The sequence below is a fragment of the Lepidochelys olivacea genome (assembly GCF_965140295.1).
Source record: "Lepidochelys olivacea isolate rLepOli2 genome assembly, chromosome: 6".
NCBI classification, from domain to species: domain Eukaryota; kingdom Metazoa; phylum Chordata; order Testudines; family Cheloniidae; genus Lepidochelys; species Lepidochelys olivacea.
In genome coordinates, this window is record NC_140416.1 from 80,162,700 (window position 1) to 80,183,967 (window position 21,268).

A 21,268-nucleotide genomic window follows, 5' to 3' on the forward strand; every position below is an offset into this window, starting at 1 on the left:
TTGCCCTAATTCAGGAAGAGTATGTAAATATCTCTGGACATAATACGTTCAAAACAGACAATATTTGATACATCCTATACTACTTGATAAAGGTACTACATTTATTAACACAAAATATTCCCCGTTGCAATTACTTCTTCCACTGCAAATGGGAAAATATTTTCTTGTACAATGGTCTTAATATTTGTATACATTGAGTCCTGATTAATGTCCCAGTTGTCTATCAGATTTATTAACCAATTATTTTCACACTACAAATCATGAACTTGGTGAACCTTAATCATATATTAAAAACCAAAATAGATAAAACTCCGCCCATTTCCAGATAAACAACAAATCTAAAACCTTAAAATCTGTAATTGCGGCACAAGATGTAGACTTATGTCTGGAGGCAGCTAAATGCAGGTGGTTTCTTTCTATTTTAAAGGTAAAGATTCCTTATCTAAAACCAGTTTGATTTTCAGTAAAGCTGGAACAGTAGTGAAATATTTAGCCTAATAAATAGGTGTTCTACTTACCTCAGATCACACACCTGGCAGGAGTGCAGGATATCAAAGATCTGGCACCAAGATGGAAATTCTCATTTTATATGTTGAAAACAAGAAAACAGTTGTTGTTCTTGTTAATAAATATACGCAGCTGTATTTCAAAGTAGGACAGAATCCTACATTTTCATAGGAACATTTAAACTGAAGAAACAAAGGCACAGTAGAAATTCAGTTGCAACTAGAAAACTTTAAAGAAGCAAGAGCTCTCTTGTGATCACATCTAAATTACAAGGAACTCTCATTTCAAACCGTGTGTGAGTGTGTGTGTGTGTGTGTATTGGCTCCAAAGCCAGCTGTTAGTTTAAAAATGTCATTTCATTAACGTCTCCACTCAAGAGCTGATGATAAAGCATTAAAATCATTTAAAATTTTATATAACGCTTAATTCATTCTCCGGAACTTGTGTTATAAATATATCATTTTCTGAAGAACCTAAAAATCTAACATATTGCTGCTGCTGGATAAAGTACAGGGTACAAGGGACAAGCTTCCCTGTGAGTTTCATAGATTGTAAGGCCAGAAAGGACCATTATGTTCACATAATCTGACCTCCTGAATAACAGAGGCCATAACATTTTATCAGTAGTTCTTGCATCAAGCACATAACTTCTGGTTGAGCTAAAGCATATCTTGTAGAAAGAGAGCTAAGCTGAATTGAAAGAATTCTGGTAACAGAGAATCCAGCATAGGTAAATAGTTCCTAGGTAAACTGTTGCAATGGTTTATTACCCTCACTGTTAAAATTTTACACCATATTTCTAGTCTGAATCTCTAGTTTCAGTTTCCAGTAATTGGAAATTCTGTCTTTGACTGTTAAATTAAAGACCCCTCTACTGTAAGACATATTCTTCACACGTAGATACATGCAGACTGTGAAGAAGTCATCACTTAACTTTCTCACAGGAAGACAGGTTTCCCAGACCTCAGATCATTCTTGTACCTCTTTTCTGAAGTCTTTTCAATTTGTCAACATTTTTTTAAAATTGTGAACACCAGCACTGGATACAGTATTTGTCTTATCAATGCTTTATGCAGAGATAATACCTTCTCCCTAGTCCTGTTTGATATTCCCCTGCTTATACATCCAATAATGGCATTAGCTCTCTTATGCATAGCATTGCACTCCTTTGCAAAATTCAGGGCTCCCCTCCCCGTTCTGTAAGGTCATTGTTCATAGATGTATGACCTTGTATTTCTGAGTATATTAAAATGGTTCAAATGAGTCCAACTTACCAAGCAATTCTGATTACTCAGTAGAACTGACTTCTCCTTAAAATTTACCACTCCATCTATTTTGTCATGTGAAAACTTTACTAGCAATGTTATATTTTCTTCCAGATCATTGATAAAGATATTGAATATCATTGGGCCAAGAACAGATCCATGCAGGACCCTAGAAAATATGTTGTGTGATGTTTCCCTATTTACAGTTCTTTTTTGGGATGTCCCAGTGTTTAGTCCACATAATGTGTACTATGTTGATTTTTGTATAGTGCTGATTGGTTAATCCAAATATCATGTGATATTAAGTCAGATGCCTTACAGAAGTCTATGTCAACACAGTTGCCTTTGTCAATCAAATGTATAATCTCTTTAAAAAACAAAAACAAAAAACACACACATTTATTTAACTAGATAACTTTTTAAGAAAACCATATTGATTGGCATTAGTTATGGTACTGTTCTTTGTTACTTTACCGTTTTAATACCTATGCATCTTTTTTGGACTTTTTTATACCTTGAGTGCTTACAAATTCTGTCACTCCCCTGAAAGGGCAAAATCCCCTATTCCTGTTTGGAAGCGTGTATAACCATATGTTTTTGAAAAAAAAAAGCGTGTATAACGATCCAAAAGATAATAGGACATACAGAGCAATATCAATAGTTAACCTAATCAATAAAATACTGACAAAAGTTGTTAAAAACTGCCTATTTCTTGCTCTGTCACTACAAATTCATGTTGGTTATATATGCACAGATTAACAATCAGGGATCTGGCCTGTATTGTGCCAGGTGCTATATGTGTGTAATTTTAAAAAGCTCCCAAAGACCTTAGATATGGTGAAAGACAACAGGTGAATAAAGCAGACCAGTGAGGAAGGGGAGGACAAGTTAACAGTGAAACAATCATGCTTATTAAAATAAGCAACAGCTATCGGACAGGGGCTGAGCCATGGCTTGTGCTTGATTAGGCAAACCTTGCAATGGGGGGAGTCAAGGGAAGTGTAGTGTTATCTACTGAGATAACAGAGGAGAGGCTGAGGACTTAGAGAAGTCATTGGTGTGGGTAGACTGGCAATCTCAGAAGGGTTGGATATGGCAGGGACTGAAAGGAGGCAGGGGAGCTATGTTGAAGGAGAAAAGGTGATGGTCAGGGAAATCAGCAATGGAAAGTGAGTGAGAGAGCTGTTCCAAACTTGCAGGTTAAACAAGGCCCTTCATAGCACAGAAAGTCTTCATTTTTGCCCCCCGGTATAGAAGGTTTGTGTGTCAACAGGGACAGTCTCTTAACATAGACCTGTTTTGTGGAGACAGTCTTGATTTCAGGATAATGATTCAACAGTGTACAACAGTGGTCACCAACCCGTCAATTGCAATCGACTGGTTGATCCTAGGGACTCTCCCAGTGGATCACGATCTCTGGCTCTGGCAGCGCACCAGGGCTGCTGCAAAGGCAGGCTCCCTGCCTGCCATGGCCCCATACCGCTCCCGGAAGTGGCCAGCATGCCCCCACTGTCCCAGGGGGGAGGAGGGGGCAGGGGTCTCGGCATGCTGTTCCTGCCTGCAAACACCGCTCCCGCAGCTCCCATTGGCCGGGAACGGGGAACTTCCAGGAGCGGCGTGGGGCCGGGGCAAGCAGGGAGCCTGCCTTAGCCTCACTGTGCTGCCAACCGGTAGCCACCCGAGGTAAGTGCACCCGTATCTCAGCCTTGAGTCCCCTCCCAGGGCCAGCACCCCATACCCCCACCTGCACCCCAAGCCTCTGCCCCAGCCCTGACCCCTTCCCAGAGCCAGCACCCCGCACCACCTCCTGCACCCTCACACTTTGCCCTAGCCCGAAGCCCCCTCCTGCACCCAAATACCCTCCCAGAGCTTGCACCCCTCACCGCCTCCTACACCCCAACCCACTGCCCCAGGCTCAGCCCAGAGCCCCCCTCCTACATTGTGAACTCCTCAGCCCCAGCCCAGAGCCTGCACCCCTCCCCCTTAGCTTTGGGGAAGGTGCAGAGTAGATCCTGGGTTGCCCTAAAATTCAAAAAGTGATCTTTGGCATAAAAAGGTTGGAGGCCACTGGTGTACAATAACTATCAATCTATACAAATATCTGAAATGTACAATACAGTTAATTTTTTCCCTCAGTGTGGAGGATTTCTCTGAGTCTCTGGATAATCACTGAAGCAGCATATTGGTACCTTTTTATTCTTTCCAGCTTAATTTATGTCCCTTCATTCAACAGCTTCCATCTTGCAGAACAAAAAGAAAAATGCATGACCTGGCCTCAACTATTTGTATTTTAGATTTTCCCTATTCCCCACCTAAGCTAAAAATACCTTTTTAGCATCTTGAACTTGACTACCAGACCTAAAAAATGAAGTCAGCTGGAACTCAAGCTGCTGTGGTGCTTTTGCGCAAGCTGTCAATGATATAAAACTGAAACATCAAATTGGGAGGCGATTTCTCAAGAGAAACTTCTAAAAAAAAATGGGACTTTGAAATTCTGTGAAAAATAAAATTGAGAGGGCTCAAACCATTCAAAATGAATAGGTGAAAACTTTTCCATTGAATTTCGCAAAATTCATTTTATCCAACTTTGCCCAGCTATATTAAATTTAAACATTTTAAAAAATAAAAGTTAATCTTACTGCTATTTATACTCTTCTTTTGACATTAGCTAGTGTTGACATGGCAGAATCATCTAGCTTTCAACAGTGTATTCCTCAAAGTAACTGTGCGGGGAGACATGTTGCACTTCAACCTGTGTATCTTGATGTAAGCAGAACACCTACTGATAACAGTGGGAATTTGCTTAATAGCACAGCTTAATTTCAGACACTGTTTTATCACTGGCCAATATGAAAAGCATATAATGAAGTGAAATATTTCAATCTTTACTTGCTTTTTTCTTTTGATATCTAGACATCACTAAATATATGTTCCTCTTTTTATAGGCATGCTGTCTTCTTTTTCTTCTAGAATAGGTGTCCCCAAACTGGGAGTCGCAAGGTTCTTATGTGGAGCTCATGAGCTCTAAGCCCCCACACATGGCAGGGCTCCACTTGTAAGCCCTAGCCCCGCGCATGTTGGGGCTGACATCCTGAGCCCGTCCAGCCCTACTCTGCCTCCAAAATAGAAGTTTGCTCGGGGGTGCCATTTTCCCTAAGGCTATCCCTAGGACTGAGACAACATTAGAGGGCTTGATTGTTCAGCAGCTATAGAGCTGCATTAAACCAAAGACCAATCAGAACACAGATTGGCAAAAAAGAGTAATTTATAATTTAAAAGTCAGACATATAGGCAGGGGCGGTGCTAGGGGAGGTCTTTTTTGGCCTATAGCCACTCCAAAATTTTTGGCCTATAGCCACTCCAAAATTCCCCCCCCCCCCCCAGTGCAAAGGTCAAACATTATGCAGAAGTAATGGATTTTACCTTGCAGGGCAGGAAATCCCCTGAGTGTTGCTGGGCTCTACCTATAGGTTCATTGTGCCTACTTTAAAATGTTTTAAAACTTTTTGCATTTTAATTTTCACCATGATTCAAATTTGAATAGTAAAACACTGAGTCAAAGTCTTATGTGTTAGCTGTGTAAGTCTGAAATAATTTATTCATTTCTGGATTTGCAACAGTGTAACTAATCTAAGAATATGGGCTATTGTTTTAATAGATATTTGTAAAAATATTATTTTGAATTAACATCATGTTTATGAAAATATTTAAAATCAGACCTGTTTGTATATAATTTTTAATTGTTCTTTGTGAATGTGTTCTGAAAATGTATTCTCATTTCAGGGTTAGCCAGCAAAATAGAACCAATCTTATGACTGCTGATAATTTATCAATTTGTTTCTGGCCAACTCTGATGAGACCTGATTTTGAAAACCGAGAGTTCCTGTCTACCACCAAGATTCACCAGTCGGTTATAGAGACCTTCATTCAACAGTGCCAGTTTTTCTTTTACAATGGAGAGATAGTAGAAACCTTCAACCCTGTGGCATGTCAGCCACCACCATCCAACACAGTGCAGATGGTGGAACCCATGGTACCACTTCAGTTACCACCACCATTGCAACCTCAGCTGATACAACCACAATTACAAGCAGATCCTCTTGGTATTATATAAATAGAAGAAGACACAGGCAGCCTGGCATTGGACAGAAAATAAAGCTAGACATGCATGTTTCAGGATTCAGTAATGTACTTCATATTTATGAAAAATAATTCACATCCAAACTGATGGGACATTTTTGTTATAACCCATACTGTATTTCCTCATTCATACACACTGCAGATCAAAACCATGGGATAAGCATGACTGGAGAGATTTAATTTTTAAAAACAAAAATAGCTATAAAGTACAAAGCTGCTGCTGCATGAAACCTTATTGCAATCACTATATCATTCCTGTGGCAGTTTGTCACAATATATTGTGAATAAAATTTTTCTATAGAAATTTAATGATTTAAAATATCACATTTTTGAGACATTCAGTGCTTACAGCCTGCTTTATGGCTGTTTTTGTTATTTAATGTGCTATTTTTGTCAGCGTTATTCACATTCAAGCATTCTGTGTAGACAACTGAGGCCCAGCTGTAGTTTATTTCGTAACCTCCTGGCTACTTATGCTATAGTATGCTTGGGATGGTTTTTGAAAAAATGCAAAATGCACTGTTGAAAATATTACAATCCTGCACCTTCCATCTTTACTTCTAAGTAAACCTGTGGGACAGTTTGTTGAGGGGTGGGTAAACTTGCTTATTATTTCTTACAGCACAATGCCAAGGACATGCTTGTTGTAAAAGTGAATTTCAAATATTGTGCAAAAATTTTGATGTCTCCTAGTTATTTCCTTATGTTCCATTACTGAATTAAACATTTTGTAATACTGTTAATTCTGTAAACAGCTGCATGTTTAAAAGATCATTGATGGTCTTGTAAACTTAATCTAATATATTTTAGATATTTTAATTTTTCCCACTTGGGAACACATCTAGTGTGTAGAAAATAGTTCATGACATTTTCATATAAGGTTATTAACTTTTCATACATAAACATGAAATTTGTTGTAGTAAAATTCTGTAAACCAAACAATGTTTTAATCTAGGACTTCAATTTAATCTGTTCTTTAAATCTATTTTTATGTGGCCCTTGAAAGATATACAAAAATGCATTGCTAATATATAGCAATAAATACTTTGGGTACTGACAATTAACCTCTTTGGAGTGTATATATAAAATCACAAATTTGTATTCATATTTTTTCTGTGGTATGTTGTACTAAAAATTCAAAATTACTGACATTTTGCACCATTTTTAATTATAACTTTTTTTCTTTCATGTTGGTACCAATTTTGCTTTAAAAGAGTGCTGCTTTTTTTAATTTTTATTTTTTTTAAACATTTAATTGGTGGTAACCATTTTAGAAGACTACACATTGTAGCAGAATTGAGAGGAGGCCATAAGTAAAAAATATTTGTGAGACTTTTAGCAGTTTTTTTCTTTCATGCTCAAATTATAGCTTTTTGGGGGGGGGGGCCTGGAAAGGGGAAAAAAATAAATTTGGTTCACTCAGCTGCTAGGATATGTTTTGTGTAGTTTAAAAAAGCTTTATGGTGGTCACCGTTGTAATCTTCATTCATAATGAGATTTTGCAATCGTCTTCTATGTATTATAGTAAATAGATGATTTTGAGAATTAAGGCTCTTAAGAGTTTTTGATTTACTCCATTTTCCTAAAATAAAAATTGCCTTTCCCAATTATGTCCTAGGTATTGTACTTCTAATTATGACTTGGATTATCATTCTAGATTAAGATGATAGCATAAACAAGGCTGCTGTTGAAGTACATACATATGATAAATTATCTGGATATTTGTGTTATATTCTTGCAAGTAATTATCTTTTCTAAGAAAACAAGAACAAAAAGCCCTATTCCTGTTGCAAAGCACACAGGAATTGATAAAGTACAATAATAAAGTCTGTCCTGTAAATTGTTGTATTCTTAACTTGTTCTACATTACATCTGTTGTCTACATAGCTTTTATTTATAGGTGTCAGCCTAACATTGGCATGTTTAGCAAAGAAAAATTAAACTTTCAAGAGTTTTATAAACTGTTTCTAGGTTGCTAAAGAATTTATTTTTCTACTATATATGGTATAGACAAAGCATCAAACTGTACAGGAAACAAACCTGGCTATTTCTAATGGAAGGAGGCTAAAAAGAAAACTATATTTAAAAGTTCTAGCTGGTAAAACAATTTTCAGTCTTTGTGTTGTGAATTTCATTTTTAAGTTTCTGCTTCCTGTGTGGAAGTATACGTTTAGTTGGCCATGATGTTAAATTCATCTTTGATTACAAAATTATGTATTTTTTATGTTACAAATACATTTCCACAACTCCATTTCAAGTTAAGCTTATTATAGATCCAAAAATATTTGCAATATCATCTGTTTTTATGTATTCTATTATGACTGCATCACTTATTCCATAATGAGTTGTTTAAATGCTGCTCTTATATTTGGCCTGGTTAGAAATTGTCTTTAGCTCTTACTAAAAGGTTCATTTAAAAAAAAAAAAAGAAAAAAAAAAAGCTTGATATGACACTCCTATTTGCTGACATTGTCAGTATTTCTTGTGTAGTCTTTAGATTAATATTAAAATACTATATGGCTATATATTTAGTAACTGAAAATAAAGATACTAGAAAATTATACCATTGCTATTTTAAAGTGAAGTTTATAGGTAATCTTTAGTACTGCTATAAAGCAAGGAATAATGTCATTCCATATTGATTCTCCATAGTTTGGCTAATGGAATTGTCTTATAATTGTTCTAATGAAAGTTCAAACCATGAAAAGCATTGCTTTAAATTTTTTTAAATTGAGCATTTTTACGATAATCATAAGAGCAGTATCTTGATAAACATGAAAACATGTTATGTTGTCTTGAGCATCTCACATTGACACTTTAACTCGGATTAGTATTTTATGTATTTTGTTATAGGCAAATTTTGCTACTAAAATGTATTGCTTTTAAATGTGTTCTTTCAGTAGATTATTCTTTAAATCCCACACATTGAGTTTGAAAAGTGGCATTTCGTTAAGTAATGTTTCACAGATTATTTTAAAATTCATTATATACACAACTTTATGGATTTTGAGCATATATAGTGTGTATAGGTGACAGATTTCTGACTTCAATGAAGAGAAATATTTTTTTCTTGTATGTTTTCTGCATTTCTTGAATAGTGGTTGCTAGAAATTACCATAGACTTGTTTATTTTCAAGGTACTGGAATTTTGTTCCTAATATCTCTGGTAAATATATACAGAGGGAAACTTAACTGGAGATTTAAAAAAATGTAGGTCTTAGCTTCCATGGTGATTTCAGTTTTTATACAGTATTTGTGATGCTATTTGTCAACTGGAATGAATATATATATATTATATTATTTTTATATATATATATATATATATATATATATATATATATATATAAAAAAATTATAATTTTAAAAAGTCAGATCTTTGTTCTTTGTTTATAATTAATGTAATCCTGTGTTGCACCACCAACAGAATACTGCAGTGAATTAAATATCAGTGAAACTTATTCTGTATAAAGAATTCAATGAATAAAACATTAAGATGCTTACTGTGTACAATGTTCAGTTTAGTTGCCTATTAAAATTTTAAAGGCAAAATCACCCAATAACTTTCAATTAAATGCCAAGGTGAAATTTAGCAGTCCGTCTTTACAAACTGACTACACCAAATGTTTTATAATTCAGTAGTTTTCTTCTATCTCTTACATTACTTATAAAACTTGAAAAGCTGTTTGGTTTCTTGAATATTTAAGTATAAAAGCATTCCAATAAGGGATAACTTCTCCCCTTGTATTGATGCATGCAATAATTGAATCATCTTTAGGAATATATTGCTCCATGAAGATGTGTATATACACATACACTGAAGAAGCATAGACCCCCTGAAAATGACAAAACCTGTAAAATATTTTTATCCTTTACGAACTGAGGACTTTGTTCAACAGAAGTTAAATTCCGTGTCTCAGATAGTGTCTCGATTTTTTTTTAACCTGATTTGAGCTGTTCAATAGGAAATTGGTTATGATTATGCAAACATTTTTCTTGATATTGGCGTGCCGAGAAACTGTTTAAAAATGAAGAATTATATATTTTTTATCCTTGCTTGGAACACTAATCCTCAACTAAAATTATCTATGCATATTTTGAGGCTATTTTTAAATTCTCTAATTTATGTAATATTGGTCAATTTTCCATGGATTGCTGTTCTGCTATTCCTAGACAGGAATACATCCTCTAATTTTCAAACTTGATACTTACACTGTTTTAATTCTTGCACATGTGGCCATTCAGGAGGTATTTGTTATTTCAATGTCTGTCAGAGTGCAATGAGCAATATAGCTTATGACAGTGGTTTTCAACCCGTTTTCATCTGCAAACCCCTAAAAAATTTGGAATGGAGGTGCAAACCTCTTTGGAAATTCAACCTGTGGTCTGTGAACACCTACCATAAAAGTCTTAGACTGAAAACTGACTGAACAGGATTGAGCTATAAATGTTGCATGTGTTCAGCACGGCATTTGATACAGTGCGAGAAAGGGTGCTAAACTGTGGGCTTCTATGATAATGACAGTGCTTCCAGGTTTTGACCTGTAGATGGGGGCATTCACATAATTTTGATTGATCAGAAAAATGGAAGGCCTTTTCTGGGATCTGAAACTTTAATTTCATAGTCATCTTTCACGGACCCCTTAGATATAGTCTGCAGACGACCAGTTGAAAACCACTGGTTTATGATGTAGTAATCGCTACAAAAACTTTCTGGCTGCCTTCAAATCCAGATTAACCCTATATGTTTTCTTAGATCAGCAAATGTTGTTATCTGAACATTATTCTGTCAAAGATGAATGTCCTTTGCCTGCATCATATTTTAATCTTTCATTATATTTTGCCATATGCAAGATTCTCAAGATTTTCACTAGGTTATCTAAGTGATTCACTAGATTCTGTACACTTCCCTTTAGCTTCATCATTTCCTGTGCTGAAACTTAACTATAATAAAGTGTTCAGACTTTAGGGGTAAAATTTGTGCTCACTTGGGGTCAATTTATCCCTGTTGGTAACTCCATTGGGCTTCAGTGGACTATAGCAAGGATGAATTTGGTCCACTACCTTGTTTGTCAAAGAGAATGCTATCTTTCCTTTACTTATCCACAAACTCTTTTCAGAAATGTATAGGAGCTTTACTACAGCTAATCCTTGTTACCTGTCTTCATTCCTAGATGGATGTACTGCATATATACTTTGATCTTTTTGGTGTTGAATTGCGGTTCATTGACATTTTTCCACCATTATAGTTCCTTTGGACTCTACACAACAGGGTTTTAAATACTGCCTGATTATATTGCATAATAGCTAGATCCATTACTGTTTTTTTCAGTAACGATGATTAGAAAATATGATGAATTTAAATTCTTACTGAATGCCTATAGTGATAATGTATTAGCTTTCAAATTAGGACAGATTGAGATTAGGGCTAGTGTTACTTTTCTACTTGCAGCTTGACCCTAAATCCAGTCCTACCAAGAAGAGCTGTCAAAGGAATCTGTTTTAGGGTTATGTCTACAGAGCAGCTAGGAGGATGCTTCCTTGTACTGCTAGACAGCCATGCACTACCTCTCCTTGAGCTAGTGTGCTAAAATTAGCAGTTTGAGCGCAGTGGCTCAGGTGAACTGCATGAACAGGTACTTGAGTTGGGTGGGATTGTACTCAAAACGGCTAGCTTGTGCTGCTTCTGCCACATGGCTATTTTTAATGTGCTAGCTCAAGGAGAGCTAGCGTGTCTCTAGGTACTCTTGCTGGGAAGCACCCTCCTGTCTTCTGTGTAGCAATACCCTTAGGTACTTATGACTCCCATCACCATAGCATCTGAGCACCTCACAATCTGTAGTGTTAATCCTCGTAACACCTCTATGATGGTGGAAAGCACCATTGTCCCCATTTTACAGATGGGGAACTGAAGGGAAGGCATATATCAACCACGACTGCCTTCATCCTTCAGGATTGTGAGGCATTAGTGAAATTTATCTGCAGGGAGTTTTGCTTTTTAAATTTGTGGAGCTATATCATAGAATCATAGAATATCAGGGTTGGAAGGGACCTCAGGAGGTCATCTAGTCCAACCCCCTGCTCAAAAGCAGGACCCATCCCCAATTAAATCATCCCAGCCAGGGCTTTGTCAAGCCTGTTTTGTTATCTTTTGTTTTGAAGGTGTGATTTTGTGGAGGGAGATAAATTGGTGAAAAAGTAGGGCACTGTAAGGAAGAGCCCTCCATGAGGGAAAGCAGGTCTGTACTTGGAGTTTATCTGAGCCCCCAACAGTGACAGCTTGGCCCTCCCAAAGACCAACATCAGCATGGACTTCTGCCCCAGATTCGCTAGCCATTTTCCCTCTTACTTCATCTGTCTCAGGTAATCTATAATCAAGGTGACCTGTGAGGGCAAAGCTGGTAGTGAGGAGCCTTCGTATCAATAGTGGAAGACAAGAGATTGTTGTAAATTCCTACCAAATTATCAATAGAGAAAACTCAGAAGAACAATTTTATCCCTTTTAGCTGCTCAGAGACTCAAATGGCTCATCAACTTCTGAGGGCAAACTGTCAAAACATCAGTCATCCCAATGGGACTGATGTGCCCTAACTTCAAAGAATATGGGCAGTCCTGGATAGAAAGATGTTAATATCAATTCCTCTGCCTTCCACCCTAAGTCCAAACACTTGATCCAAAGCATATCCAGCCTCATGAATGGAGCTTAAAACTACCTGGGACAGTAGAATGATGATCATGGCAGCCATGGAATTCTAAGTTACCAATCTTGGTTATTCCAGCACCAGTGTAATGAGGAACCTAATCAACCCAGAAGGCTCTTTTGTATTAGTGTGGGGCAGCCTACATGCTTACACTAACCCTATCTTATCCTTAATTTGATTGCAGTATACGGAATATTTAAAGATTGCTTGTCATGGCTGTGGAAGAAGTGAAAAACTGCCTTTCTTCAATTCTGCTATAGCTTCTCAAACATCTCGCACAGCAGAACTGTGCTGAGTGATTGAATCCTCGCTGTGTCCACTTGGTTGCAGATTGAATTTTTCCTTGTGGAGAGCTTTCATGTTACTTTGCAGACGAAGTTCAAATTTGGACTGAGGTACCCATTGCTATGGAAACTCAACCATATGTGGAGAAGGACATGAGCTCGTCGTCTTTGCTTGAGTTGCAGCCAGTATTACTCTCAGAGACTGTGGAGGTGCTGTAGCTGCTTCCTGACAATGTGTGAGTTGCAGTCTTATCCTTTCTGGCTAGTGAAGGCCAGTGAAGAAGTAATGGGTCCATTATTTGTCAAGATTGTGAATGTTTTTCTGTGGGTGGATGAGAACAGGATCCCAGCACCTCTTAAATAAGCTATTGAGAGATTCATGCTCATGAAACCAACTCTTGATATTCACATTCTGGCTACCAGCCTATGTCCCATCTCCCATTTTTAAGGAAGGTCATTGAGATTTCCTTGGATTCAAACAGGTCATAGGCCCTAACAGGGGGTAGAAACCTCCCTGGTTGCATTAGTTTATTATATCCAAGCATTGAACAAAGATTAAGGGTGTATGATTCTTATAAATTTGTCAGCAGCTTTTGATACAGTTGACGATGAGATTTTGTTGACTCATTTACAGACTGGAGCAGGGATGGATGGCACTGCTTTTGAGTGGCTATTATCTTTCTGAGGACCCCAAAGGGGAGTTATGGTCAATGGTTTCTCTGTCCCAAGAGTGCTCTTTTGTAGCTGCTGAAGGGGTCTGTACTATCACCTTTCTTGTTCATAGGGTATATGAGATTGTTAGCGAGGAGACATGGGTTGCCGTGTATTTAGTGCACTGATGATACCGAGCTTAATGAGAGAGTACAACAGCACTTTCAAAAACACAGGGTGCTTTTAGATTCTGGGCTACTCTTGGATGCTCAGATAGGGCTGTGGCCAAGAGTACTTTTTCTACTAACTCTTGACCAGAGTAGTGTAACCTTTTCTTTTCAATGAATTCTTTGTCACCTCAATATTAGATTGCTGTAATGCACTCAGGACCATTTAGAAGCTGAGCCTACTGCAGAATGCTGCATGTGGGAAGCACAGTAGACTAGTGTTCTGCACTGGCTTCCAGAAAATTTCTGGTGGAAATGAAAGGTGGTGTTTAACCTATAGAGCCCTAAATGGGTTGGGACCTGATATACCTGCAGTATCTTGTCTCCTCCTCATACTGCCACAGCAAAGATGCTTGAGAGGGATCTGCTGTCAGGACATGCTCCGAGGAGGAGGATTCAGTTTTGAAACAGGGTCCGCACGCTTGGATTGCCAGAACATACGTTTGTTAGGCTTTGCAGTGTTCCCAGAAGGCTATATTCCCCCCCCGCGCCCCCCCGCTCTCTTTTCTAAGGTTGTTGAGAAGGTGCTGGGCTCGGGTGACTCTATAGGCAATCGTTTCCTTATTTCTGTTATTTAACTGATTAGAAAATATGATTAAATTCTTGCTGAATGCTCATAGTGATAATGTGTTAGCTTTAAAATTATGTGATAATTGTGCAGAGTCCTGGATGTTAACTTTTATTTTAGAAACTTAAAAGAAATGAATAGCTAATGGTTTCTACAAGAGAGTTTGATTCTTTGGTTGTTGCAACGGTTAAGGAACCTACATTGGAATGTTTATTTTTCTTCTACTAACCATTGATACCAAAGGTGGTCCTGACTAATTTAGATAAAGTATATATGCAAGTTATCACTTGTCTGAAGAAGGGTATGCCATGTAATACCAAAATTGTAGGTGGGGAGGAAGGTCTTCTATGAGATGTGTTGAATATGTAATCACATAAGCATCAAAGGGTATGTATACACTGCAAGGTAAGCCCAGGCGTCAAATCAGACTCAAGCCTAAACCGCACTTCTGTCTAAACACAAATTGCACTAACCGAGTGCCGCAGGACTCCATGGGGAGGGAAGGTCCAAGCCTGAGTCAAGCCAGGACCCAGGGTTCAAGCCTTATTGCTTTACAGTGTAAATACAGCAGCACTAGACTCATGCTCTGGGAGTCCACTAAAAGCATTCCACAAGCCCTCGGGTGAACTTTTTGTCTGGACAGTCAAGTTTTCTCACTGCACCACCAGCAAAGGGCTGGAGTGGCCACTTTTTGGGAGGGCACTAGAAGTTTTAGATATGCGTGGCTGGATGCAAGCCCGCATAATATAGTGTAGACACCGAAGCCCCAGATTGGGACCCAGGGGTCAAAAATCCCTAACCTGGGGTTACAAATAAGTGTAGACGCTCAAGCCCTAGGTTAACAAACCCAGAGTCTACTAACTTGAGTTCTGCTAAGCCTGGGCTTACATTGCAGTGTAGACATATCCTAAGAAATAAGCTCAAAGGGTGGGATCCGCAAAGGGATTTTGGCATTAGGCATTACAATGCTGAGTGTCACAGTGCCTAGAAAATCACAGGAACAATTCTGCCATCCACAAATCCAAGTTTGGCACTTAAGCTTCTTGTACAATGAATAGGGAGAGAGAGGTGGCTAAAAATGGGATCCACAAAAGCCAGCATGCTAGAAAGGATGCCACCTAACCTAGCCAATGGGAAATGCTGATGATGGGGGGGAAGGTGTTAAACCCCTCTTCTCTCTCAGAGATAGGTGCCTAAGTCCAGGCTGCAGGGACGTGCCTGTCTGCTCAGAACCAGCCACCTGGAGTCAGATGGATCGGCGCCTAAGTCACTTCTTGCAGGAATGAGTTCAATGCTTGCCTCACACTACACAGATGGTTGGAGGAGGAGGTGGTGATGAGGGCCTTCCCCCTCATAACTTTTAGCCTAGTAGTTAGGGCACTCACCTGGGATGTGAGAAACTGAGGTTAAATTCCCCCTCTCTCTGCCAGAGGTAGAGAGGATTTGATTAGGGGTCTGCCACCTCTCAGGGGACTGCTCTAACCACTGGGTATTCTGATGTGGGCTTCCCTCAATTTCTCCTGTTGAAACTGTTCCACTGTGGATAAATAATGAAAGAATGGTTGGAGCAGGGGGACTGGACCTGCAGCCTCCCACCTCCCCAGGTGGATGCTCTTACCACTGGACTACAGAGCCATTCTGTCTCATGTGGTCCCTCCCACGCAACAGTCTTTGCGTCAGAGAGAGAGTGAGAGTGCCTTTGGGACCCACTCCAGTAGATGTGCTCAAAGGCTGCCTAGTGGATCGGGCCCTGCATGTGACTTAAGCGGTAGGACAGGACCTGATCCGCTAGGCATGCTCACGGGCCGCCAAGTGGATCAGGGTCTGCATACAACCTAGGTGGATGAAGATGTATCTTCCCCTGGTTTGTGAATTGCTCTGGGGCATAGGGCTTAGGCAGGAGATGGACAGCTAGAGGGTGGCAGCATTGTACTTAGATTCATAAATACTAAGGTCAGAAGGAACCATTATGATCATCTAGTCTTACCTCCTGCATAACGCAAGCCACAGAATTTCACCCACCCACTCCTGCGAAAAACCTCTCACCTATGTCTGAGGTATTGAAGTCCTCAAATCGTGATATAAAGACTTAAAGGAGCAGAGAATCCTCCAGCAAGTGATCCGTGCCCCATGCTACAGAGGAAGGCGAAAAACCTCAGGGCCTCTTCCAATCTGCCCTGGAGGAAAATTCCTTCCCGACCCCAAATATGGTGATCAGCTAAACCCTAAGCATATGGGCAAGATTCACCAGCCAGATACTACAGAAAATATAGGGGTAACTCAGATCCCACCCCATCTAATATCGCATCACAGGCCATTGGGCCTATTTACCATGACTATTTAATTACCAAAACCATGTTATCCCATCATACCATCTCCTCCATAAACTTATCAAGTTTAATCTTAAAACCAGATAGATCTTTTGCCCCCACTGCTTCCCTTGGAAGGCTATTCCAAAACTTCACTCCTCTGATGGTTAGAAACCTTTGTCTACTTGCCCCAGGGTCTACAATTTAGCTACCTAGGGAACTTTTACAGTGGAAAGGTAGGAACCAAGTGAATTTAGGTGCTTACAGGGTTAGGTGACAGCCAAGCAGGAGTTTCATGGATCTCAGTGATGCATATGAGGACTTAGGCACCTAACTCTGGAGTTTAGGTATTTAAGTTGCTTTGTGGATCACACCAAAAGCTTGTTGAATTATCAGTAAGGAAACAACCATTTAAGAGGGAATGGGAGTTTTGACTACGTATTCAAACCATTTTTTAACAACAGATGATCAGCTGGAGGGAGATATGGTAGATGGGTCTTTAATCTTTCTAGTATGGCTGAGCAGACATAGAATGCAAACCACCCTGCCTATCTAGTCTGCCTGGCCTAATGAAATGCTAGGGGCACTTACTACATTAACTGTCAACATTATTTACTATCTATAGCTTTACCACTCTAAGTGCCATCAGAGAATGTTCTTGATGAGAAGAAATAGGAGACAGTCTGCTCCAGCTTCCCTCCACAATATGAGACTTGAGCTGCAGAGAAGATGGGGACTTTGGGGAAGCACGTTTTATTCTAAAGTGTATCAATGTCTTTGTCTTTTTTTTTTTGAAAGCTATGCTTGAATTTACTGCTGAAATACTTTTTCTGCTTCTCTGTTCTCTCCAGTTGTGGGTGCTAACAGAAAACTCTGGATCCATGACTTTTGGTGACTCCTAAGAAGCTTGTACACTGCCATCCTGTGTTGGAGGCAAGTACTCCTTATTGGAAATACACCGATGTGAACATGTTTCTTTCATGGCATCTAGTATGTTGTATTTTTCTCCACCTGAGTTAACTGATGTTTCCTTTCAGCTGCAACTGACATTTTTAGCTCTCCTCCAGAGACAGGATTTGTTTGCAAGTCTATAATATTAAATCACAAAATACTACATTGTGTGTCAATTAAGACAGGTCTATACACAACATACCTAACCCAAAAGCAATAGTTAAGACATCTTACCCTCTATTCCACTTAGAGAGAGAGAGACCTCACCATTGGAGCAATCGTCATCCACCCTTAACTTTGCCCTAGTATGGATGCTAGTCTTCCAGCAACCACTCCTCCAAGCTTTCATACCCACCACAGAGACAAGACTAAGGCCTGGTCTACACCTAAAACTTTGGTCGTCCTAGCTACGTCGCTCAGAGTGTGAAAAATTCTCATCCCTGAAAGACATAGTTAAGCCAAACTAAGCCCCAGTGTAGCTACCACTAGGTCAATGAAAGAATTCTGTCTCTGAGGAGGGTGGGTGGATGTATTGCAACTACAACAAAACCCCTTCCATCACTGTAGCAAGTATCTCTACTACAGCACTACAGCAGTGGAGCTGCAGCTCTGCCACTGTAGTGCTTGTAATGTAGACATACTCTATGGCAGTGGTTTTCAACCTGTGGTCTGCAGACCCCTGGGGATCCGCGGGCTATGTCTCAGGGATCCGTGAAAGGTGACTATGAAAATAAAGTTTCAGATCCCAGAAAAGGCCTTCCATTTTTCTGATCAATCAAAAGTATGTGACTACCTCCACCTACAGGTCAAAACCTGGAAGAAGTGTTGTTACCATAGAAGGCCACAGTTTTGCACCCTTTCTCATGCTATGTCAAATGCAGGACCTGAATAGTGATGGATTTATCAGGGATCTTCCCTAGGGCCTGTGGTTCGAAACCACCTGTCTAATAGGCTCCTAACTAAAGACTCAACACAAGAATCTGGATAACCTGATAATCTGCTGCAAAATGTGATGTCGGATAAACGACTGGAGATCATTGACCATGTCAGACCATGCATTTATCAGTATCTGATCTTCCGATATTGGCCAAAGTTTCGGCAGGCCCACCGTGGCCTGAACTTGAATAAATTCCCTCACCCCCCTACAGATCTCTGCACTATCCTAAGAGCAGTGATAGTCAAGGTTCTGAAGTGTCTGAGGCATCTGTTTGGGGTCCTTGTTGGCTCCCAGTACCAAGTCTTGAAATCTATTCACCTGTAATTGAGACAAATGTTGGCTATGCCACCTTTAATCCCAGGGATATGTTTAGTGGTAAAACAGCTGTTACAGGTTTAAACATTGCAGGATAAATACTCTCACCAGCCCCAACACGCTTAGTGATTTGAATGACTAGCTGTTAATAACATGCACTACCACCAGGTTTTCACTCCAGAATCTCACTCTTTTGTTTGCAGACTGCACCCCATAATTTGTCACTGCAGCTAAAATGAGAGGAAGTTCCATGAAAGTTATGTCCTCAACTACTCCCCTTTCTATCCAATCAGTGGGCCATCTCTGAGCATGCCATGTGCTTTGATAGAAAAGTTTTATCCAGATGCCCCTGGATTGAACTTTTAGGTCTACCTTTGCTATCGACCAAGTCTATCCATGCCATCTTTAAGATCAATTATATTGAAAGCCACCAGGGCTATAAATACCATCCTGGCTACTGTTAAAAAGAGGTGGTTAAATTCCAGAATTATAGCTTACAAAAAACCAGACTGTAAGTTCACATCACTCTGACTCCTATCTTATCCACCTCCCCTCTACTCCACCTTGAGTCCTATTTATTTTACAGCTGCTTTGACAAGAACTGCTAGAGTTAGAATCAGTACTTACACTTCGGAAAGTTTGGAATTCTACCTTTCAAATAGCTAGAAAATCATTAATTTCTACTTTTAGTGGTTCCTGAGATACTGCTACTTAACCATGCCAGGGTTGTATGATGACACAGTCTTACTGGGTAGAGATGATGAAGAAGCTGTTAATGGCAGGGTGAACTTGAACGAAGGAGAGTGCATTTCTTCAAAACTGTTGTTGAATTAAGTGATGCAGAATACAATATGCTTTTCATATTCAATGGACACATGCTGAATGCAGCAATACTATTGTCCTCAATTATCCTGTAATACTTCTCTTTAAAATATTGCATCCTTCTGGTATGAATTCCATAGTAAAAAGACAGGTTTCAGAGTAACAGCCGTGTTAGTCTGTATTCGCAAAAAGAAAAGGAGTACTTGTGGCACCTTAGTCTCTAAGGTGCCACAAGTACTCCTTTTCTTTCATAGTAAAAAGAGTATTTTATTTTCTTTCAAAATGATTCAAATACTTAAAAGAACATGCATCATTAGATAGGTTAATAAGTTAGATGTCTTGACTGACTACTTGTTCTGCACTTCTTGGATATGCACAGAAATGTCAATTTATTATCCCTTCCAGAGTATATAATCATCTCCTTAAAACTTCTGCTTCTAAAATGAAAAGATGAAGTTTTTCTTGTAGCATTCTAGTTTTGTATGTAATGACATTAGTGCTATGGTATAAATAATGCAAGCTTCTTCTCTGAAGAATCCCATCATAAAGACTGCATTTAGTATGTGCTAATTCAAGTTTTAATGTAATGTTGCCATAAAGTTTGTTGAGTTCCTTATGGAAACATTACATTACCTTTCCTTAGTTTTAGGCATAGAAAAAACAAATTTTTCAACTGATGAAAGAAATGCCAGTGTCTGAAAGTGTGTGTGATTTGCTTTTTTTAAACACGTGGTTCTTTTCCTCTCTTTTCTTTTCTCCACCACAGCCCTCATTTACGTTTGTAAGGAGCTGAGTCCTCACTACTACAATGGATTTCTTCATTGCAATTCTTATCAAGAGTAGCCATTGATAGTTTGTACTGATTTCAAACTGCAATGCCAGTATTCCTTCCTTCAGTCTTTATTGTTATGTTACAAAATACATGAAAGAGTAATTCTTTAAATGACAGAGTAATTAACTTTTAGTAAATCTTTAAAAGGTGGAAACATTTTATGCATAAAAATAAATGTGAACCATCTTTTTGCAATGGTTGGTTATTTAGATTTTTGTATAAAACATTTAATAATGTATAAAGTGTGTGTGTGTGTATACAGCTCAAAATATAATCTAGATATAAATATATTATGTATTATGCAATATTGAGTGGAGTGACACTAAGGGTTTTATTAACATGAGTTCGGAAAAGCCACATTACTCCTGAGTGGTAAAGCCATTGCATAGATGTACTGTGATGCCTATATAAAAACTTTGACAGGAGTTGCTACACGCTTCCTCTATAATACACTAATATATTTATAATTCTAGTATCATGCAATATCCCTCTGTAATGAAATAGGCTTGTTTACACAATACAACACAGTGTCTTTCTTATTAAAAACTCTCCTTATACAAATGATATACTCTACATTTTACATCTTGGAAATATGAGCTAATACCAGATTTGTTTTCCCCATTCTTATATACTTAGGTATATTATTGTTTTTTAAAAAAACAATGAACCTATTGGAAAGAAAATGTTTAACTAAAATATATCATGACTGTTAAGATGAACTGATAATTCATTGGTGCAGGGCTAGGTACTGATTGTTCAAAG

General features: G+C 38.7%; 1 protein-coding gene and 1 long non-coding RNA gene across 3 annotated transcripts in view; both read left to right on the forward strand.

Moving 5' to 3' along the window:
- ARHGAP5 (Rho GTPase activating protein 5) overlaps window positions 1–6,676 on the forward strand; it is an 83,123-nt gene extending 76,447 nt beyond the window's left edge. For both annotated transcript variants that reach the window (XM_084630654.1, XM_084630655.1), the window contains exon 8: window positions 5,556–6,676. In XM_084630654.1, the coding sequence (XP_084486780.1) occupies window positions 5,556–5,886 (331 nt within the window). In that variant the 3' untranslated portion in view covers window positions 5,887–6,676. The remainder of the gene's footprint in view (window positions 1–5,555) is intronic.
- A 5,286-nt stretch (window positions 6,677–11,962) lies between these two features.
- Window positions 11,963–20,558, forward strand: LOC311521864. Its single transcript, XR_014711986.1, has 3 exons — window positions 11,963–13,130; window positions 17,501–17,582; window positions 20,441–20,558. It is a non-coding gene; the product is annotated as an uncharacterized lncRNA (long non-coding RNA).
- The last annotated feature ends 710 nt before the right edge of the window (window positions 20,559–21,268 follow it).